The sequence below is a fragment of the Hypanus sabinus genome, chromosome 12 (genome assembly GCF_030144855.1).
Source record: "Hypanus sabinus isolate sHypSab1 chromosome 12, sHypSab1.hap1, whole genome shotgun sequence".
Taxonomy (NCBI): Eukaryota; Metazoa; Chordata; class Chondrichthyes; order Myliobatiformes; family Dasyatidae; genus Hypanus; species Hypanus sabinus.
In genome coordinates this window covers 5,415,330-5,439,361 of record NC_082717.1, presented here as the reverse complement: position 1 = coordinate 5,439,361, position 24,032 = coordinate 5,415,330, and the positions used below count along the sequence as shown (strand labels likewise).

General features: G+C 43.6%; 1 protein-coding gene across 1 annotated transcript; it reads left to right on the top strand.

Moving 5' to 3' along the window:
* Nucleotides 1-1,626: 1,626 nt before the first annotated feature.
* LOC132403309 (uncharacterized) lies at nt 1,627-14,963 on the top strand. The gene is made up of 7 exons (XM_059986761.1): nt 1,627-1,891; nt 3,529-3,876; nt 11,085-11,204; nt 11,344-11,417; nt 12,608-12,652; nt 12,743-12,785; nt 14,745-14,963. The coding sequence occupies exons 1-7, from the start codon at nt 1,627-1,629 to the stop codon at nt 14,771-14,773; spliced, it is 924 nt and encodes a 307-aa protein (XP_059842744.1). The 3' UTR covers nt 14,774-14,963.
* Nucleotides 14,964-24,032: the final 9,069 nt, after the last annotated feature.

The following is a 24,032-nucleotide window of genomic DNA, read 5'->3' as shown; positions in this document are numbered from 1 at the left end:
CACAAAGAGAAGGGGTCCCAGAACAGATCCCTGAGGCACTTCACTGGTCACCGACCTCCATGCAGAATATGACCCATCTACAACCACTCTTTGTCTTCTGTGGGCAAGCCAGTTTGGATGTACAAAGTAATGTCCCTTTGGATCCCATGCCTCTTTAATTTCTCAATAAACCTTGCATGGGGTACCTTATCAAATGCTTTGCTGAAATCCATATACACTACATCTACTGCTCTTCCTTTATCATTGTGTTTAGTCACATCCTCAAAAAATTCAATCAGGCTTGTAAGGCACGACCTGCCCTTGACAAAGCCATGCTGACTATTTCTAATCATATTACACTTCTCCAAATGTTCATAAATCCTGCCTCTCAGGATCTTCTCCATCAACTTACCAACTGCTGAAGTAGGATCTGAGAGCAGTTTGACCAATGTCCTATACAGCCTCAGTATTGCATCCTTTGACTGAATGTTGTGTGCAGCTCTGGTCACCTACCAAAGGAAATATAATAAGGCTGAAAGGATGCAGAGAAAATTGGAACATATGTTGCCAGTAGTTGAGGACTAAAGTATAGGGAAATGTTGAATAGGTTGGCTGCCTCTATGCCGTTGTGCTCCGTGACTCTAAGTCAGGTTGCTGATGTATAAATCTTTAGTCAGATCCACCTGACATATTGCAAACTGTTCCCATTGCCCTGTTGTGGTGAGGAAGCGAAGACTGGAAAGACTGCAGACGAGGTTCACTGAGACGCTGCCTGGATTGAAGGGAATGAAATACAAGGAAAGCTCGGTCAATCTCGGGTTGCTCCCACTCATGGTCAAACAACTGACATGATTTTAAGTTTAGAGCAGGTTTTAAGTTTAAAGGTCATGTTGTGTGTATGTAGTGAACAAAACAGTTCTGAATTGTCTTACCACTTATTTCTCAACTATCAGTGTCAAAACACTGCTTTTTGAACAAAAGCACATGCTTTGATGCTATTTAAAAACTATTCGCTTGAAGCAGTCCTGTCCCAATTAAGAGTCACAGTGTCCCAAATAAACAAAATGAATGCTGACTATTTTCTCAATTAGTTTTTGGTATTTATCAGATGTCCCAAATGAGTGGCTCCCTGATTAACCAATGGTTGAGTGAACCGGAATCTACTGTATCTGCCTGGAACAGGTTACTGGTTAGTAGTGGAGCAGGGAGTTTGTTAGACTTTAAGAGGATTTTAGATAGACACGTGATTACAAAGGGAATGGAGGAGTATGAATGATACATTGGAGGATATTAAACATAAATGAGCATCAATGTTGGCACAACATCAAGGCCAGATGTCCTGTCCAGTTCTGTACTGTTCCACATTCAATTCGAAGTGGATGGTGATCACTTGAAGCACATATTTATCACCCATCATTGGTTTTATCTGAACTCTGTAAACTTGGGAACAGCTGGAACATAATATTAACATTAGAAGCAATAAAGTGTTTGTACTTTCACAAGAGGTCATGTAACAAAAGTTTTCTGCTTCAAGAGGGGGTTGAAGTGACAATATTCTCCCTTACAGGTGCAGATGTTCCTGTCCTTATCCAGTCCCCGAGCATACAGCGTGTCACTGAGGGTCACACAGCGTGGTTATGGTGTACCATGAGCAAAGCCAGGCTGGAAGACACCGACGTCCACTGGTATCGGAAACTACCTGGGCAGGACATGGAGTGGGTTTTAACACACAGGGCAGGAGGCAGATCAGAGTTGGGATGGGGTTTCACTGGGAAATTCCAGTCTTACAGAGACACGTCCAACAGCAGCTTCATCCTGACAGTCACAGACGTGGTGCACAGTGATTCTGCTGTCTATTACTGCAGAGTGTGGGGGAACATCGATGGGAACAGCACCCAGCTCATCGTAACCAGTGAGTACAAGTTCTATTTATTCAGCAGTGTGTTCCTGCAGTGGGAGTTATTCCACCACCACTCACTTCCCCTGGCTGGGCACATTATAGTGAAGAACACACAGTGTCATACTGGAGCCCCGTCACTGGGACACGATCCAGAGCACTGTGCCCCCTAACTCATGGGTGGGGAGCACCAATATGGTGACTGACCGTCTGCTCTGTGTGTCCAGTTGGATATTTGAAAATAAATATCAATGTGGAATGTATCATCACAGGACAGAAAAGGAGAAACTTTTCAGTGTTCCGAGACATATATCAGGATCTCTTAAATCTAAACCTCTTTCAAAAGCTCCAAAAGTGTGGAATTCAGACCTGAAACAATAAGGGTTGTAGAATCAGTTATCACTTTTAACTGCCAGCTAAAAAAAACTATTTATTTAACCATTAACATCTTTACAAATTTCAAAGGAAATTTATTGTCAACGTCCATATATGTCACCATATTCAACCCTGAGATTCATTTTCCTGTGGTCATGCTCCATAAATCCACAACAGAGTAATCACCATTGTAGAATCAATGAAAGACTGCACCAACTTGGTCCTGGTTGCAAAATGGTGTCAGAGAATCATGATGACGTTCTCTGGGTTATGTGCAGCTTTTTGTCTTTAATTATAATGTATACTTCTATTTTTTCATTTTATTGTCATGTTTGCCCTTTCACTGTTTTTAAAGCGTTTTGAACTACACCATCTTTATGAAAAGTGCTCAACGAATAAGTTATTATTTCTATTACAGCTCAGCACTGTACAAAGGTGCCTGACTAAAAGTCTTGGTTGGTGATAGATTTAAATGAACCAACTCAATTTAAGAGGAGATTAGATAGATTTTTGCATAGTAGGGGAACTAAGGGTTATGGGGAAAAAGCAGGTAGGTGGAGATGAGTCCATGGCCAGATCAGCCATGATCTTCTTGAATGGTAGAATGGGTTTGGTGGTCTAGATGGCCGACTCCTGCTCCTTTTTCTTCTGTGTGTTAATTCTCCCTCCTCATTGAAACTTATTGATAATTCTATCACTCACTGAACAGAAATCTGGAAGTTGTTTAGGGACCACTTCCATGGGGTTCTGGATAGCTTTGTCCCACTGAGTCAGGGAAAGGGCAGCGTGAAGGAACCATGGTTGATGAGAAATGTGGAACATCTGGTCAAGAGGAAGAAAGAAGTACACTTAAAGTTTATGAAGTAAAACATCAGACTCTTGAGAGACATAAGGAAGGATATTCATTTGGGATCTGGGAGAGCTGGAAGGAGCCTTGGGAATTAGGAATAAGGAAACCCTCAAGATATTCTACACATACCTGAGGAACAGGGGAATGGCTAGTCTGAGGGGTGGACCAATCAGGGATAAAGGGAGAAATATTATCAACTGATGCAACATGCTCTTCAGAATTCTCTCCAAACTATAACAGCCCCCATGACTGTAGGGCAGCCAAACCATCAGAACCAGCCAGGTATAATTGAGCAGTAAAGAGGGTGTAAACTATTCTTGTGGTTACCATTAATTTAAATTTTAGAAATTGTAAAATGCTAGGGAAATATACTGCGTTGTATTGATCTCCATAAATATACATTAATATATCCATATCCAACACACAGATCCCGCAGATGATCCCGTCCTTGTGCAGTATCCACCGGTCAGCAAGGTGCCAGAGGGAGTAACTGTCCAGCTCCACTGTGCCTTGTATAACGCCAGTGTCAATGTCACCGATGTCCACTGGTACCACCAGCAGCCTGGGAACAAGAGCCAGTGGGTGTTGAGTCACTTTGTGAATGACTCGGTGAGCAGGTCCGGGGGTATCTCTGACCGTTTTCAGTCTCACAGGAATGGCGTGAGTAACAGTTACATTCTGACCATCAGCAACACATCTATTAGTGACACTGCAGTGTACAACTGCAGTGTGTGGAATTACATCTACGGAGGAGGAACGCAGCTCAATGTAACTGGTAAGTCAACGTCAGTTTACACTGACAATAACAGCATCTCAGTATCCAACCTTCACACGATGACTGTCAGACACAGGGGTTTCTGTAATGTCCCCAGTAGAGCAGAGAGTCGGATGTTTTCCCCTGGAGTGTAAACTGGTAACAGTTGGGAAATGGAAAAGTGGGAAAGGACAAGCACTCTGGAATAATATAGAAAATCTTGGCAAATCATTTTGCGGATGAACAAGTCTTTCTCTGGACCTCTGTACATGTGACGATAATAAACCAATTTACTGAAAGTTTGCCCTGTGGGTGTGAGTTGTCAGAACTGGACGATGTTCCAAAATGGAAAAACGGTCAGAACAAGTGGATGGGAGAAGAGGATAAAATGTTATGTGTAAAAGAAATAGACTGGCCATTCAATTCAAAGTAAGTAAGAAAATACAATTAATGGCAGAAGGAACATTATTAGAAGTCATCCAGTCATAGAAAATATAGCACTGAAACAGGCCTTCAGCCCATTTGTCTCTGCATACCCCAATCATCCAAACTTATCCAAATTTCTCTTAAATGTTGATATCAAATTCGCATGCACCACTTGCACTGGCAACTCATTCTACACTCTCATGACCCTCTGAGTGAAGGACATATCCCTCATGTTTTCCTTAAACTTTTCACCTTTCACCCTCAATCCATGTCATCCAGTAGCAGTCCCACACAACCTCAGTGGAAAAAGCATGTTTGCATTTATCCTATCTATACCCCCCACAATTATGTATACCTCTATCAAATCTCCCTCAATCTTTCACATTCTATGGAATGAAGACCTAGCCCATTAAATCTTTCCTCGGAGTTCAGGTTTTCTAGTCCTGGTGACATCCTTGAAAATATTCTCTGTATTCTTTCAAACTTATTTACATATTTCCTACAGGTAAGCAACCAAAATTGCACACAATACTCAAATTACGCCTCACCGACATCTTATACAAATTCAAAATAACATTCCATCTCCTGTACTCAATACTTTGATTTATGAATACAAGTTGAATAAGTTTCCTTTATGACCCAAACTACTTGTGATGCCTTCTGATGAATTATAGACCTGTATTCCCAGATCCCATTGTTCTACCACACGCGTCAGTGTCCTAAAATTCACAATGTAAGATCTACCCTGTTTGGTCCGACTGAATTGTAACACCTTGCACCTGTCTGCATTAGATATCATCTGCCATGTTTCAGCCCACTTTTTCAGCTGCACCAGATCCCACTGCAAATTTTGATAAAATTCCTTATTCTTCTGTGCACTCCTAATCTTGGTGTCATCTGTTAATCATTTATATTGAGGAAAATCAATAGACCCTGCACTGATCCCTACAGAATTCCACTGGTCACAGGTCTCCAGTCAGAGAGGCAATCATCTATTACCACCCTCTGTCTTCTTCTGCAAAGCCAAGATCAAATCCAAATTCAAATGCAGGAAATCAAAATTAACATACACAAGATGCTGGAGGAACTCAGCAGGTCAGGCAGCAAATATGGAGAAGAGTAAACAGTCAAAGTAAACAAGGGAAAATCTGCAGATGCTGGAAATCTGAGCTACACACACAAAATGCGGAAGGAACTTAATAGGCCAGGCAGCATCTATGGAGAAGAGTAGAGTCAATGTTTTGGGCTGAAACCCTTCTACAGGACTGGAGGAAAAAGGCTGATTTGAAAAGTGCAGGGAGGGGAGAGAGAAAAGCACAAGATAGGAGAAACCTAAACGGGGAAGGATGGGTGAAAGAGGTGGGAAGTTGAGTAGTAAAAGAGACAGAAAGCCATGCAAAAGAGAAATGAGGAGAGGAGCCCCAGAGGGAGGCAATGGGTGAGCAAGGAGATAAGGTGAGAGAGGGGAAAGGGGATGAGAAATGGTGCAGGAGGTGCGGGGTGTGGATAATTACCAGAAGTTTCAGGAATCAATGTTCATGCCATCAGGTTGGGGCTACCCAAACAGAATATAAGGTGTTGTACCTTCAACCTAAGCGTGGCCTTATCACAACAGCGGTTGAGTCTATGGATGGACATATCAGAATGGGAATAGGAAGTGGTATTAAAATGGGTGGCCACTGGGAGGTCCCAGTTTTTCTTGCAGACAGAACATCGGTGCTCGTCGAAGCAGTCTTCCACTTTAGAGTACCTTCCAATAACGTTCCCACCTCTGATGTCAGGCCCACCAGCCTATAATTTCCTGGTTTATTTTCAGAGCCTTTCTGAAACAGCGGAACAACATTAGCTATCCTCCAATCCTCCAGTCGTTCTCCGGTCACTGAGGATGATTTAAACATCTCTGATATCTGTTGCAATTTCTGCACTTGCCTCTCACAGGGTCTGAGGGAACACCTTGTTAGGCCCTGGGGATCTATCCACCCTAATTTGCCTCAAGACAGCAAACACCTCCTCCTCCTTTGTAATCTGTATAGGATTCATGAAGTTGATGCTGCTTTCCCTCACTGCTATGGATTCTGTGGCTGCTCCTGAGTAAATGCAGATGCAAAAAAATATTAATCTACCCCACCTCTTTTAGCTCCACACATGGATCACCATTCTGGTCTTCCAGAGGACCGATTTTGTCCCTTATAATATTTTTGCTCTTAGTGTATCTGTAGAATCACTTAGGATTCTCTTTCACCTTGTCTGCTTGGATGAGCTCATGCCTTCCTTTTGCCTTCCTGATTTCTTCTTCTCTTGCATTTTTTTTATATTCCATAAGTACCTCAATTGTTCCTACCTTCCTGTACTGGCTATGCACCTCCTTTTGTTTTCCTAAACAGGGCCTAATATCTCTTGAAATCCCAGGTTCTCTAAACCTGTTATCTTTACCTTTCATTCTGACAAACATATTCAAACTTTATACTCTCAAAATTTCACTTTTGAAGGCCTCCCACTTACCAAGTACACCTTTGCCAGAAAACCATCCACCCAGATCCTTTGTGATTAGTCAAAATTGGTCTTTCTCCAATTTAGAATCTCAGTCAATGGACCAGACCTATCCCTTTCCATACTTACTTTTAAACTATTGGCATTAAGATCATTAGATGCAAAGTGTTCCCCTACACAAACTTCTGCCTCATTCTTTAGTAACAGATCAAGCTTTATACACTCTCTCTTCTGATTGGGGAAACACATTTGACAAACTGTGTCCCATCCAGTCCTTTAACAGCATGGGATTCCTAGTCAGAATATGGAAAGTTGAAATCACCTTCTATAACAACCTTATGTTTCTTGAAGCAGTCTGCGATTTCTCTGAAAATGTGTTCCTCTAAATCCTGCAGACTGTTAGGTGTTCTGTAAAATAACCCCTTTAACGTGGTCAAATCTTTCTTTTTTTTCAGTTCCACCCCCATGCCTCACTACACGAGTTCTCCAATCTGTCCTGACTGAGCACTGCGGTGGCAATGTGCCTGAATGGTATTCTTGCCCCCACCTCATTTAATGGATCCTGCTCCATCACTTGTGGAACAACACAACCCCTGAGCTGCCACTCCTGCTCCTCCTGCAATCAAACCTTACTAATGACTACAACAAGATAATTCCAGCTGCTGATCCACATCCTGAGCTCACCTGCCTTTCATCCAATAATCCTTGCATTGAAATCCATGCAGCTGAGGACATTAGTCATCCTGTGGCCAACCTTTTGATTCCTGACTTTGTCTGCCATCTTAACATTTCTCTCCACAATGTCTACACTACCTGATCAGGCATTCTTATTCTCATTTCCAACAACTCTAGTTTAGTCCCTCTACCTCTGACTTCCGTACAGCACTATTGAATGTGGCTTTTGTTTTAGATTTTCATCAGTGACTCCTATCACCTTCTAGCCTCCATCTCACCTGTCTCTCCATCTCACGTGTCCCTTGATCCCTTTATTCTGGCTGTCTTCCCTCTGCACTCTCAGTTCTGATACAGGATCCCAGATTGAAGCGTCACAAATTCCTCCCTTCCGCTCGGACGCTCCTGACAAACCTTCGGCATGCTTTCTTCTTCCAAGTTTGGTTTCTGTGACAGATTCCAACATCCACAGCCTCTTTCTCACCGTGATCAGTTCTTTGCTTTTTGAGAGCAGTCTGATTGTTAGGCAATCCTTATTTGAATTTGAAAATGGGTTCATTCTTTGTATAATCACAATTTCCTTGTACATTAAAGGAGAGAGTGATTTCATGGGCTGTGGCCAAATACTAAAGAGATATTAACGGCAGTGTTTTTCCTTGAAAAGGATGTAGGATGCAAGTTTCCATGAAGAAGTGCAGCTTTCCTCTGACTCCTGGGAACCACTGGCCCTTGACCCAGGAAGCAATATTCAGGATGGTATTGAGAGCTTTGAGGCCATGCATTGGGAACACATGGAAACACTGCAGAAGGAGCACTGCCTTATAAACCATTACAGAATATTCTAGATCCACAGTCACCAGGATATCACATCACAACAGAAATATGTAGTTGAAACCTTTTCCCATGACGATTATCACATATTTACTCACTATACCTACATATCACCTTCATTACACAAGTAGGACATCCAGGTTCCTCTGGACACCAACACTTTTCAATCTCATTCTTCCCATCTCACAATTCACTCACCTGTTCTGTCTGTCTGAAATCTCTCCACATTCTCCTCATAGCCACACTGCAAATCAGTAACTTCATCCATCACACAGTCCTCTCACTGACATCACCGATCAATTCACTGTGATACCCCGACAGTCAGAGTCACACAATCCTAAAATGGCCATTGCTATTTCAGAAACTGGTTCTGAATAGTCTGTTTTCTGTTCATAACCAATCCACAGTCCACATTAGTATATTACCTCTCACACTGGGCACTGTAGTTTATTTAACAATCTGTGTGTGACTCCTCGCAGGAATCTCCTTTCACCCCTCTCCAATAGCACAACATTATTTCTTGGATAAGTGGCTCAGAAATATCAATCCACTCTTTAAGAAGGGATAGAAGCAAAAGAAAGGAAATTATAGGCCAGTTAGCCTGACTTCAGCGGTTGGGAAGATGTTGGAGTCCTTTATTAAGGACCAGGTTTTGGGCTACTTGGAGGCACATGATACCAGGATACCAGGCCAAAGTGTGCACGATTTCCTTGAGGGGATATCCTGCTTGACAGATCTGAGGAATTATTTGAGGAAATAACAGGCAGGGTAGAGAAAGGAGAATTGGTGTATATTGAGCCTTCAGATTTTCAGAAGGCCTTTGACAAGCTCCACATGAGGCTGATTAACAAGATAAGAGCCCATGGTATTTCAGGAAAGATACTATCATGGAGTGAGAATTGACTGATTGGCAGGAGGCAAAGAGCGGGAATAAACACAGTGACATTTACAATTTTACAGTCTTCCAGAACCATTTCAGAATCTAGTGAATCTTGAAAGATCATTACTAATGCCTCTGCAATCTCTTCAGCCACCATTTTCAGAACTCTCGGGTGTTGACCATGTGGTCCAGATGACTTACCTACTTTCATACCTTTCAGTGTCACAAGCACCTTTGCCTTAGTAATAGTTCAAGTTTAAGTTTATTGTGATTTGACTGTAAACTTATGCTGTATACAACCACATGACACAATGTCCCTCCACCATGGTGCACCTTCAAAACATATATCACACGCAGTGGAGATTTGGCTCCTACCCTCAGCTTTCAGTGGAATTTTGTAGACAGGACTTGTTCTCTCTACCTCTGTGTCTCAGGAACACTTTTCAAAACCACATTCCAAACACAGCAACTCTGTCCTCTACCCCTCAAGCTGGGATTGAAGTGATAATATTCTCCTTTACAGGTGCAGATGTTCCTGTCCTTATCCAGTCCCCGAGCATACAGCGTGTCACTGAGGGTCACACAGCGTGGTTATGGTGTACCATGAGCAAAGCCAGGCCGGAAAAGACTGACCTCCACTGGTATCGGAAACTACCTGGGCAGGACAAGCTGGTTCTAACACACAGGTCAGGAGGCAGCCCAGAGTGGGGACGGGGTTTCACTGAGAGGTTCCAGTCCTACAGAGACACGTCCAACAGCAGCTTCACCCTGACGGTCACTGACGTGGTGCACAGTGATTCTGCCATCTATTACTGCAGAGTATGGGGAGACATCGATGGGAACAGCACCCAGCTCATCGTAACCAGTGAGTACAAGTTCTATTTATTCAGCAGTGTGTTCCTGAATGGATTTATTAGATATAGTAAGCATAATATTGTGTGGGGAAAGTCACATCTCAACAGCTCGATTGAGTTTTCTAAGCAGGTGATGAAGATAATGGAGAGTTGGGAAGTGGATGTTGTGTACATTAACATTAGTAAATTTTTCAATCCTGTGACATGGTAGTGTGGTGGGTAGCATAACGATTTACAGTGCCAGTGATCGAGGTTCAATTCCCACAAAATGCTGGAGGAACTCAGCAGACCAGGCAGCGTCTATGGAAATGAGCACAATCCAGAGAACAAGGAATGGGAAGAGAGGGTGATTGTCTGGCTGAAAGACTGTCAGTAGTGGCTTGGATCAGGGCTGGGCCCCAACTCTGACAATCTGTATCAATGAGGGGACCAAGTGTATCCAAGCCTGTTGGGGATGCAGAGGTGGTGGCAATGTGATTGGTCAGGAGGGTGCAGAGACGTTCGGGGATGTAGACACACGGAGTGAATGTGCAAGGTGAAGACAGTTGGAATATCATGTGGACAAATGTGAGATCATTCTCTTGGGAGGAACAATAGAAACAGTGTAATTTTTGAATGGAGAGAGACTGAGGGATGTTCATGTCCTGGGGAATCTGGGTGGCCTTGTACGCAAAGATCAAACCCAGCATGCAGGTACAGCTGGTGATTCAGAAAGTAACCCCTTGTTCATTATTGTGGGACAGATTTGAGTACAAGAGTAACGATACCTTACTGGAATTCTGGTCTCCAGTGAGACGGCAACGAGGAACAGGATGTCTCTGAGGGTTGTGCTTTATTCAGTCACCCACTGGGTCAGTCGGTGCAGCAGCTGGAACAACATCATTCCTTCAGGGATTGGGTAAATGCTTGTAAAGAACTTTTCACAGGACTCTGGGGAATGAGGGGACTGGGATCAGTGATCACCTTTTTCAAAGAGCTGGCAGAGGAGGATGGGCCGAATGGATTCTTTCTACACTGACAGTGAGCTTCCCAGATGTTTACCCACTGATGTGATTTCCTTTCTGTTCCTCAAACAGAGATGTCCCGAGCCCCATCGTACCTGGCCTGGATCATTGTGGCTGTCGTGCTGGGAGTTCTCGCTGTCACTGGAGGCATTTTCCTCATCAGACGCAGAGCGTTTAGAAACCACCCGTCCCGTACGTGTGACTAAATGGTTCATTCTGATCCGATTGTTGTGTGGAGTTATTAAAATGTAACGGTCGGGGACTGATTGTGAAAGAGCCTGTTGTTGTGTTGTGACACAATGTTAATGATACTTTATACTCTATTTCACAGACCCACCCACAGCAACTGATCACCGGAGCCCAGGGGCAGATTATGAAAATGTTTCCATGACCAGGGGTGTCCCGGTGAGTTCTGGTACTTTTCTCAGAGAAGTAGGATTGTGTGGGGATCGCACTGGTATGTTCATGGCTTCTTACGTCAGGGATATTCCCCAGTGATATTGTGGTTCAGTGAATATTTCTGCAATGTCTGAATGATTTGCAACTGTATGTGGTGTAACTGTTCCTGGATATTGACCACAGACCGTACAGCTCTGCAGCACAGGAACAGGCCCTTCTGCCCATCATGGCTGTGCCAACTCAAATGCCACATGAAACTAATCCCAAGCAACACACATGAAATGCTGGAGAAACTCTGCAGGTCAGGCAGTATCTATGGAAAGGTGGGAGCTTCAGGCCGAGGCCCTTCATCAGCCCTTGAAAGGGAGAAGAAGCCACAATGAAAAGATAAGTGGGGGGGGGGGAATAAGCTGGAAGGTGATTGTTGAAGCCAAGTGAGTGGGGGAGGGGGATGCAATGAGTAGCTGAGTGGTGTCGGTGGAAAAGCTAAAGGACTGAAGACTCACAGGAAGAGGTGGTAGGCAAATAAGGAGGTAAGAAGAGAGCCGGAGTGGGGAATGGAAGAACAGGGAAGTGGGGTGTGAGAATTGACCAGAATATAGAGAAATCATTGTTCTCGCCATCAGTTTGGAGTCTGCCCAGATGGAATATGAGGTGATTCTCCTTCAACCTGAGAGTGGCCTCATCATTGTAGTAAAGACGGCCATGGATCAACAAGTTGGAATTGGAATGGGGATTGGAATCAAAGACGAGAGGACAGAAGGCCATGGAAGAAAGGAACGTGGGAGGATCACAAGAGGTTGGAGGCACCCAAGTGGAATATAAGGTGTTGGTTCTCCAACCTGAGTGTGGTCTCATCGTGACAGTAGAGTGACTTCAGACTAACATGTCGGAATGGAAATGTCCTTTCCTATCAGATTCCCTCTTCACCAGACCTGTAACTCTTTACTTCTCCCCACCACCCCTCCTAGTTTCTTCCATCATCCAGTGTTTCTTTATCCACTCCCCCCACTACTCCTCATCTTTTCTTCTCCAGGCCTGATAAAGGGTCTCAGGCGGAAATGTCAACTGTACTTTTTTCCATAGATACTGCCTGGCCTGCTGATTTCCTCCAGCATTTTGTGCGTGTTACTTGGATTTCCAGCATCTGCAGATTTTTCTCTTGTTTGTAAAGATTCAATTGTGTTCCGTCGTAGGTTTCAAGAGGTCACCAGGGGGTCGATTCAAACAACACCTACATGGTAAGGAAGGTCACCTCTGGAACATTGAAGCTTTTCCCACAGCATCAGCTGTCAAGCTGCTGTTCACACCATTTCTGTGTTCTCTACTAGGCTCTGCAACGTCCCACTCAGTCCATCTACGGTCATCTCCAAGGTACGTAGCAACATCTTTGGACAGGGTGACTAAACCATATCAACTGCTGTGGAAGAGTTGGGAATGTGGAGAAGTCTTTAGATGGAACACCCAGTGAGCAATGAGCCCAGTGTGGTAATGGGTCAGCGGGAGCTCAGTCTGATGACCAATGGGACCAGGGTGTGAATTCACACCTTTTACTGAATCAGGTCACTCAGCCGTGTACACACATCCTCACAGTCCTGGCAAAGCTGAGAATCTAAAAGACCTCCATTGGTTTCAAGGCTGAGCAAGTGTTGTCCCTGATTTTTCCAACAGGAGCTGTTACATGAGTTGCTGGAATTTGGAAGGTGATGACTGAGGCAAACCTCCCACTCACACTCGCCATCCTCTTCAGGATCCATCAGTAACTCCTCATGGAGACTTCGGGGAAAGGACATCAATCCCTGAGCAAGCTCACATTGTCATCTGAACCAGGTCTACTGGCAAGATGAGGCAGGGTTCGATGTTCCCAGCCACTTGCACAATTAGATTGCAGTGCTCTCAGTTTAGACAGTTTCAACAGGTTAGAAGAGTTTATTTTCAAGTTCAAGTTTCTTTAAGCTGGTCAATGGTGTAGTGGTATCAGCACTGGACTTCAATCAAATAGTCCCAGGTTTGAATTTGGCTGGTTCCTTGCACACTTCCCATCCGTGCACAGTGGAGTGCTCAGCTGACAACTCAACCTATGAAAAACAGATAAATGTTAACGAAATGGCTATATTGCCATCTGAAGCGCAACGAGCCATGGAGAGGAACCACAACCGGATGTATTCAGGACCTCGATGACAGTGGGGAGAAGCTGTTGTTGCACCTCGATGTGTGTAACTTCAGGCTCCTGTGCCTGCTACCTGAAGACAGCATTAAGTGGAAGATACAGCTGGATGGTGGGGTTCTCTGATGGATGGCACCTCCCTGAGACATCTTCTCTTGTAGATGTTCTCAATGGTGAGGAGAGCTGTACTCATGATGGAATTCGTTGAGTCCTGTTCTCTCTGTAGCCTCTTGTGTTCCTGTACACTGGAGATCACATACCAGAATGATGGACAACTAGGTGTGATATCACTGATCCTCTTGTGTTCCTGTACACTGGAGATCCCACACCAGAATGATGGACAACTAGGTGTGACCTCACTGATCCCCTTGTGTTCCTGTACACTGGAGATCCCACACCAGAATGATGGACAACTAGGTGTGACCTCACTGATCCCCTTGTGTTCCTGTACACTGGAGATCCCACACCAGAATGATGGACAACTAGGTGTGATATCACTGATCCTCTTGTGTTCCTGTACACTGGAGATCCCACACCTGAATGTGATATGAGCGGAGCTGCCAATGTCAATGGAGTCCATTCTGATGGATGTTGAGAAACCATTTGTTCTCATGGGGAATCCAGAACGTGGGGCAACTGTACAACATCACCATAGCCCAGCTGCTCTGGAAACACACTGGTGTTGCCATGGAGATGTGCAACACTATCCCAGCGCATGTGGGAATTCCCGTTTGGAAACGGTTGGAATTTGCTGGTTTTGGACTGTGAAAGTTGATTAGAGCTGAAACCCATCGGTCACTATCTGATCAAGTGACAGAACGGATTGGAGGGACTGAGTGGTCTGTTCTCCACATCTACTTTGCATTTTCTGTTCCGGGCCACTGATAAGAGTCCAGTAGCATTGTGTGCTGATAGAGTCCCCCACCCATGGGTGCTTCTGCCCTCAGCACCCTGCATCCATCAGTGGCCTGGGATGATGGTCATGTTGACAAATTCATTATCTCTGACCACAGGTTCATGCTCAGGGCCAGCAGAGGTGACTCAGCCCAGAGACCCAAATCCCTGATGGTCAGAGACTCGGGAAAACCACTCAGGCAGTGTCTGCCACTCAGTTTAACTCTCCCATTCTTCACTGGCTCACCTCACACAACTTGTTTTTGTTACAGCTGACAATAAACCACCGTCTACCAGCTGAACCACAGTGGGAATCGTCTGTGTGGCCTTACCTGGAGGGGAGGAACCCCGGATGGATTTCTGCACAGACACACTCATCAGACGTGGAAAAGTTTAAGGCCCAGACATTCTACTCATTCAACGTGTGAGACAAGAATTTCACCAGAGACAACATTTGGGGTGTTTCTATCAGGGGGAACCAACCCTGGTGGGAGGTCAAGATCGAGTGGGTGAAATGTGATCAGAATCCAGTTGTTACAACATAGAACAAGACATCACTGGACAGGCCATTCAGCCCACAATGCTGTGCTGACATTGGCGACAATTTGTACTAAATGTCCTCCTCCTGTGTATCATCCATATCCCTTCGTTCCCTTCAATGTCATTTTGAACGTCAGACACAGAACAATACTATACTGGAGCAGACCCTTCAGACTTGATGTGTTGAAATAATTAAAATTTACAATCAAATGCCCAGTGAAACTAATCACTTCTGCCCACACAATGTCCATATCCCTCCACTTCCTGCCACTTCATGTCTCTATCCAAACATGAACATCTCTGTCATGTTTGTCTCCACCCCCACCCCGGCAGTGAATTCCAGACAATTCTCCCGAGTATCTCCTTTGAAATCACCCTCTCTCACTTTCAATGCCTGGCCTCTGGGACGAGACATTTCACCAGTGGGGAAAAGACACTGGTAACTATCTGTGCCTACATAATATTATATAAATTAATATATTTGGGCACTACGGTTGGGTAGTGGTTAGTGTGATGCTATTTCAGCTCATGATGTTGGAGTTCAGCATCCAATCCCAGCATCCTCTCTGAGGATGCTGTACGTCCACCCTGTGGAATGCGTGAGTTTTCTCTGGGTGCTTCGGTTCCCACCCATAGTCCAATGATGTATCAGATAGGTTGATTGGTCATTGGAAATTGTTCTGGGCTGTTGGTAGTTGCTGGTCTACACAGGTCAATGGGCTGGAAGGGCCGACTTCAAACTGCATCTGTAAATAAATGAATAAACTTCTAACAAACCCAAATTTTGCAATTCACCAAGATCCAGGTCCCATCACGGTTCAGGTGGAGGAACTCAGCAGGCCAGGCAGCATCTGTGGATAAAAGCACAGTCAACATTTCAGGCTTGCTGCCTGTGCCATGTGTCAGTGAGGGTAAGAGTAGGATGCTCTGGCAGATGAACACGTGGCTGAGAAACTGATGTAGGGAGCAAGGTTTCAGATTTCTAGATCATTGGGACCTCTTCTAGGGCAGGTGGGGCCTGTACAAGAGAGATGGGTTACATCTGAACAACAAGGGAAACAATATACTTGCAGGGAGGTTTGCTAGTGTTATTGGGGGGGGGGTTAAACTAGATTTGCAGGGGGATGGGAACCAGAGTGCCTGAGTAGATAGTGGAATGGGGGTAAAAATAAATGATGTTAGTAGTTCATGCAAAGTCATAAATAGTAAGGTTGTGTGTGGTGGTAATAATCTTCTGAGGTGTGTATACTTCAATGCAAGGAGTATTGTGGGAAAGGCAGATGAACTGAGGGCCTGGATTGACACGTGGAATTATGACATCACAGCCATTACTGAAACTTGGCTACAGGAGGGGCAGGACTGGCAGCTCAATATTCCAGGGTTCCGATGTTTCAGGCGTGATAGAGGCAGAGGGATGAAGTGTGGGGGTGTGGCTTTGCTAGTCAGGGAAAATATTACACCAGTGCTTTGGCAGGAAAGATTAGAGGGCTTGTCTACTGAGACCATATGGGTGGAGCTGAGGAAAAGGAAAGGTATGACCTCATTAATAGGGTTGTATTATAGATCATCCAATAGTCAGCAAACATTGGAGGAGCAAATCTGCAGAGAGATAATAGACAACTGCAGGAGACAGAAAGTTGTGATTGTAGGGGATTTTAATTTAATGCATATTGATTGGGACTTCCATACTGTTAAAGGCCTAGATGGATTAGAGTTTGTGAAATGTGTTCAGGAAAGTTTTCTAAATCAACATATAGATGTACCAACTAGAGAGGATGCAATATTAGATCTCCTATTAGGAAATGAGTTAGGACAGGTGACGGAAGTGTGTGTAGAGGAACACTTTGGTTCCAGTGATCATAACGTCATTAGTGTTGACTTGATCATGGATAAAGATAGATCTGGTCCTCGGGTTGAAGTTCTAAAGTGGGAAAAGGCTAAATTTGAAGAAATGAGAAAGGATCTAAAAAGTGTAGATTGGGATAGGTTGTTCTCTGGCAAGGATGTGATTGGTAAGTGGGCGGCCTTCAAAGGAGAAATTTTGAGAGTGCAGAGTTTGTATGTTCCTGTCAGGGTTAAAGGCAAAATGAATAAGAATAAGGAATCTTGGTTCTCGAGGGATATTGGAAAAGAAGAAGATAAAGAAAGAAAAGAAGGGATAAAGAAGAAGAGAGAGATGTATAACATGTATAGGTAACAGGGAGGAAATAAGATGCTTGAAGAGTATAAAAAGAGTAAGAAAATACTTAAGAAAGAAATCAGGAGAGCTAAAAGAAGATGTGAGGTTGCTTTGGCAGTCAGGGTGAAGGATAATCCTAAGAGCTTCTACAGGTATGTTAAGAGCAAAAGGATAGTAAGGGATAAAATTGGTCCTGTTGAAGATCACCGTGGCCGGCAATGTATGGAACCAAAAGAAATGGGAGAGCTATTAAATGGGTTTTTTGCATCTGTACTTACTAAGGAAACTGGAATGGAGTCTATGGAAACAAGGCAAACAAGTAGGGAGGTCATGGAACTTATACAGATTAAAGAGGAGGAGGTGCTTGCTGTCTTGAGGCAAATCAGAGTAGATAAATCCCCAGGACCTGACAGGGTATTCCCTCGGACCTTGAGGGAGACTAGTGTTGAAATTGCAGGGGCCCTGGCCGAAATACTTAAAATGTCGATATCCATGGGTCAGGTGCTGGGGGATTGGAGGACAGCTCATGTAGTTCCGTTGTTTAAAAAAAGTCTCAAAAAGTAAGCAGGGAAATTATAGGCCGGTAAGTTTGACATCAGTAGTAGGTAATTTATTGGAAGGAATACTAAGAGATAGGATCAACAAGTATTTGGGTAGACAGGGACTTATTAGAACCAGTCAGCATGGCTTTGTGCATGGTAGGTCATGTTTCACCAATCTATTAGAGTTTTTGAAGAAGTTACCAGGCAAGTGGATGAAGGGAAGGCAATGGATGTTGTATACATGGACTTCAGTAAGGACTTTGACAAGGTCCCACATGGGAGGTTAGTTAGGAAGATTCAGTCGCTAGGTATACATGGAGAGGTAGTAAATTGGATTAGACATTGGCTCAATGGAAAAAGCCAGAGAGTGGTAGTGGAGGATTGCTACCCTGAGTGAAGGCCTGTGACTAGTGGTGTGCCACGGGGATCAGTGCTGGGTCCTTTGTTATTTGTCATCTATATCAATGATCTGGATGATAATGTGGCAAATTGGATCAGCAAATTTGCTGATGATACACAGATTGGAGGTGTAGTGGACAGTGAGGAAGGTTTTTAAAGCTTGCAGAGGGATTTAGACCAGTTGGAAGAATGGAGTTTAAAAGGCAGATGGAGTTTAATGCAAGCAAGTGTGAAGTATTGCACTTCAGAAGGTCCAACCAAGGTAGAACATGCAAGGTAAATGGTAGGACACTGAGGAGTGCAGTAGAACAGAGGGATCTGGGAGGACAGATACATAATTCCCTAAAAGTGGCATCACAAGTAGATAGGGTTGTAAAGAGAGCTTCGGGTACGTTGGCCTTTATAAATCAAAGTATTGAGTATAAGAGTTGGAATGTAATGGTGAGGTTGTATAAGACATTGGTGAGACTGAATTTGGAGTACTGTGTGCAGTTTTGGTCACCTAATTACAGAAAGGATATTAATAAGGTTGAAAGAGTGCAGAGAAGGTTTACAAGGATGTTGCCGGGACTTGAGAAACTGAGTTACAGATGTATAAAATTATGATGGGTATAGATAGAGTGAATGCAAGCAGGCTTTTTCCACTGAGGCCAGGGGAGAATAAAAACAGAGGGCATGGGTTAAGGGTGAAGGGGGAAAAGTTTAAAGGGAACATTGGGAGGGGGTCTTCTTCACAGAGAGTGGTGGGAGTGTGGAATGAGCTGCCAGATGAAGTGGTGAATCTGGGCTCACTTTTGACATTTAAGAAAAACTTGGGCAAGTATATGCATGAGAGGGGTTTGGAGGTATATGGCCCAGGTGCAGGTCAGTGGGACTAGGCAGAAAAATGGTTTGGCACAGTCAAGAAGGGCCAAAAGGCCTGTTTCTGTGCTGTAATGTTCTATGGTTCTATGGCTCGGATTTCCAGCATCTGTCACAACCACGGATTCGGCAGCACAGCAGATTCGGCAATTGCATTTGTGAATATGCACGTGTCATCTTATCATCATTTCATTATGGTAGTATTTAACTCCATTCATTCTGTCGCAGTTTATGTCGAGACTTGAACATAGCTGTGCTTCGTTATCTGCATTCGGCCTTGCCTGAGAAACTGGACTGTCGAGTCAACTGTCTCTGAAGACCAGTGGTATTCGTTTAATTCTTAGTTGTTCCTTTCAGCTGCAGTGTAGACGTTGCTTTCCATTTGAGAGTGTGGTAACTTCTACTTCGAAAAAGGACTACTCGACAACTGCATGCCCAAAGGAACAACTTTATCTGGATGGCAAAACCGATACTTATATACAGAGGCTTTCTCTTACATGGCAGAGAAGCTATACACATGCACACTGGACAAGTAAACGGAAGTAAAACCCCTCCAACCCCAGAACCAGCCTCTCTTTACAAACAGCATCCCCTAGCGGGAGAATGTAAGAATCTACTGATTCTTGAAAGATCATTGTTAACACCTCTGCAGTCTTTCCAGCCACTTCCTTCAGAACCCGAGGGTGCGTTCCATCAGGTCCAGGAGATTTATCCACCCTCAGACCATTAAGCTTCCTGAGCACCTTCTCAGTCGTAACTTTCACTGCACAGACCTCACTTCCCTGACACTCTTGAATGTTCGGTATATTGCTAATGTCTTCCACTATGAAGACTGATGCAAAATATGTATTCAGTTCCTCTGCCATCTCTGCATCTCTCTTTATAGTATCTCCTGTGTCATTTTCCATTGGTCCTATATCTACTCTCGACTCTCTTTTACCCTTTATATACTTAAAAAGATTTTAGTATCTTCTTTGATATCAGTCACCAGCTTCCCCTCATAATTCATCTTTTCCTTCCAAATGACCTTCTTACTTTCCTTCTGCAAGTTTTTAAAAGCTTCCCAATCCTTTATTTTCCCAGTACCTTTGGCTTCCATGCATGCCCTCTCTTTTGTTTTTACTTTGGCTCTGACTTCATTTGTCAGCCACGGCAGTGTCCTTCTTCCCTTTGAAAGTTTCTTCTTATTTCAAATGTATTTGTCTTGCACTTCCCTCATTGCAGAAACTCCAGCCATTGCTGCTCTGCTGTCCTTCCTGCAAGTGTCCCTTTCCAGTCAACTTCAGCCAGTTCCCCTCTCATGCCATTGTAATTTCCTTTATTCCATTGAAATACCGACATATTAGATTTTATTTTTTCCCTTTCAAATTTCAAAGTGAACTTGATCATATTGTGATCACTGTTCCCTAAGGGTTCCTGAACCTTATGCAGTGTCAATGTAAAAGAGTAAACAGTCGATGTTTCAGGCTGAGACATCAGGACACATTGAGGAAGGCTCATTCTCCATGTGGACACAAAAGGCTTCCCATGGACAAATATATTCAAGAGGAACTTGACTCAAGGTTTATCATCTCTCCACTTCTCCAGCAGGAGGATGATTCCATTTTGTAACCAAAAAGGATGGAAGCCTGAGACCTTGCATAGATTATAGGAGCATAAACAACATAACACTTAGGAATTGATACCACTTTGTATCTTCAGGTTAAGGATAGCAAAATATTCGACAAAAAATATTACTAATAGCACCCTGTCTTATGTAAATTGTGGTAAATTAACACCACAAACAATGAAGTGGTGAGCAAAGGCGAAGCATATTCGAGCGATGAACTGTAGTTCTATGCTGCAGAATCAGCGCAGGTGGAGTGAGCTATTCAGAGAGGAGAGTCAAGGCCAAAGAGCTCCCATGCCCGTACACCTGGCCTGGCTGTGAGGTTGGATTGCCCTGCTGGCCAAGCTGACTTGCTGATCTTCCATTCAAGCTAGGATTCTGGAAACTAGCCACTCAGTTTACCGGTCCCTTTAAAGTCATTAGGAAAATTAATTCGGTCACATGCAAGTTACAACTTCAATAGGTACATTTAATGTCAGCGAAATTTATACGATATAACACCCTGAAATCCTTTTTCTTTGCAAACATCCATGAAAACACAGAAGTGCCTCAAAGAATACATAATAGTTAAATGTTAGAATCCCAAAGCTCCCCTGAACTCCCCCTTCCCACTCATAAGCAGCAGCAAAGCACCGACATCCCCCTCCAGTAGCAAAATACATTGGCTCCTCCCTATTGAGCACTCAAGTGTGCAGCAAAGCACCATTAAAGACAGAAAGTTGCAGTACCCCAGAAACTGCTCCTTCACCCGGTAACCTGCTAAGCCTCCAGGTGCCCGCTGGAGAGAAGTTCTGTCACGACCTTGGGTATCGGTAGAATATTCAGAGAGCTCAGAGTTTTTGCTGTTGATCTTTTTTGTATTCCTTGCACGTTATTAACTATAATAATAGTTAACTATAATTGTTGCAGTTCGGGTTTGTTCTGTGTTATTGTTAGTTCTTCTCTAGTTTTAAGTTGTAATTGTGCTTGAATACTTCCAATTAATTCTCTGAACTTTACACATATCCAATCCTATGTTTCTAAGTATCCTTTGGCTTTTGTCTCTGATTAGAAAAGTCACTTGTAAACTTGTTATTTGTCAGGGAACAGATTTTTTGGTGCCCTGGAGTGTATTTCAAGAGGCAGTGCTAACCATATGTTGGCTCTGTTGTCCTGATCCTTGCCTAGTGAAGTTCTAGCCAAGTTATCTAAGACATTGGAAGTTCTACTCTTTTGCTTTTTCTCTTTCATAAATAACCCCTCCGAGTCTCTGTGTGATCCTGAACTCGGGTCCTAATATGCACCCTGACAAGAATCAATGCAAGATTTCAGCTGAGACCCACTGTGTGAAGTTCCATGTTGGGTGGGAATGTCAGCAGGTGATGTATGTCTGTCTGAAAGACGAGGATTTGGAACACACTTGCCTCTCTCAAAGTGGGACACAGGAGGGACTGTTACAAGGACACTGGAGTGCAGTAGCCCCAGGGATCCCAGGGCGAGGGAGACAGGCATTCCTGAAGTCTGCAGAGTTTCTGAGCCCCACCTGTCACTGTGGTGAGGACTTGATCAAATGTGTTCTCTTTATCTTTATCTGCTAGTGTGATGTTTCAGAAAGAATGAACAAACTTTCAGAAATGTAATTCTGGTGAGTATTGAATTAAAGATGACCACAGGCTCAAGGTGAATTAATGTCAGTTAGAAAAAACAATTCTATCAAAAGTGATGCTATTAGTATGGAAATTGATGAGGTGGAATTATTGCTGAAGAATGATGACTGGGGCAAGGCGTTAATTCAACCTCCAACGACAAGGGGTGTATATTCCCTGAAAGTGGTGATACAGGTAGAAGGGATGGTGAAGGAGGAACGCAAAGCTGGAGTGAAGACAAGTTATCCTCGAGCTTGGGCCATTCCTGAGAAAAGGCAGGTTCTGTCTCAGCTTGGTCCAACTTGTAACAATTAGTTTCAGCTCCACTCCCAACTCTGATTCTGAGCTGATGTGCTGTTTGAACACGTTCCCTTCCGTTCGGGTAATGTGCAGGACCCAGTGTCAATCCAGGTTGTGCATTAGACTGTGGGAGAATGGGGTAGGCCATTCAGCCCCTCAGACTGTCCCACTCCTCATTATGACCACGGATGGTCTACCCCAGGCCTTATCTCCCTTTTTGTCCACATCTCACAATTCTCTGAACTTTCAACAATCTGTCTGCTTTTCCTTTAACTACAGTGATTCAGCATCTGGAAGAACAGTTTTATTTGTACATGCAGCTGTCAAATCCCACATTGGTTCACAGACCGAGACTACAATATTCCTTGTTCAAAGTTCACAGTAAACTTATTATCAAATACATATCAGACATATCAGATACATCACCATATACAATCCAGAGATTAATTTCCTTGCAGGCATACTCAATAAATCCTTAATAGAATAATAACCATAATAGAATCAATGAAAGACCTCACCAATTTGAGCATTCAACCCTTGTGCAAAAGACAACAAACTGTGTAAATACAAAAAGAAAGAATAAATAATAATAAATAAATAAGCAGTAACTATCAAGAACCTGGATTGAATGGTCCTTGAAAGTGAGTCCATAGGTTGTGGGAACATTTCAATAATGGGATGAGTGAAGTTAACCAAGAACCTGATGGTTGAAGGGTAATAACTGTTCCTGATCCTGGTGGTGTTAGTCCTGAAGCTCTTGTACTTTCTAACTGATGGCAGTAGTCAGAAGAGGGCATGTCCTGGGCAGTGAGGTGGCAGTGGTCCCTGATGATGTTGCTTTTCTGTGACAATGCTTATGCTCTTGTTATTAGATCATATGACTTTCAGACATATGAGCAGAATTAAGCCATTCAGCCCATTGAACCTGATCTGCCATTCCATCATGGCTGATTTATCAACCCTCTCAATTCCATTCTCCTGTCTTTTTCCTATAGTCTTTAATACCTTGACTAATCAAGAAACTATTAACCTTTTCTTTTGAAATACTCAATCATTTGGACTCCACGACAGTCTATGGCAATGAATTCCACAGATGCACTGCTCTCTGGTTGAAAAATAAACTCTCCTCATCTCTGACCCAAAGGGACATCCCTCCATTAAAGGAATTGAATAGCAGAGATTCAGATTAGTTGGAACAAGATTAGACACATTATTACAGGACATTGAGGAAGATTATTTTTCTATCCCCTATCCTGAAAACACAAGTACGATAGGCCAAATGGCCATTGTCTATGTCACATAGTTGTGTGTTCCTGGAGGTACAGTGACTGTCTGAATAATCCATACTGATGTAAGGGTTCAGTCACTCCATATTATCCCAGCAGCTGGGTCGTTGGTTGGTTTCCCTCTCTCACTGTGTTTTGAAATTACTTCATCGAAAAGATATAGGTCATAGAAAACTACAGCACAGAAACAGGCCTTTCAGCCCATCTAGCTTCTGCTGA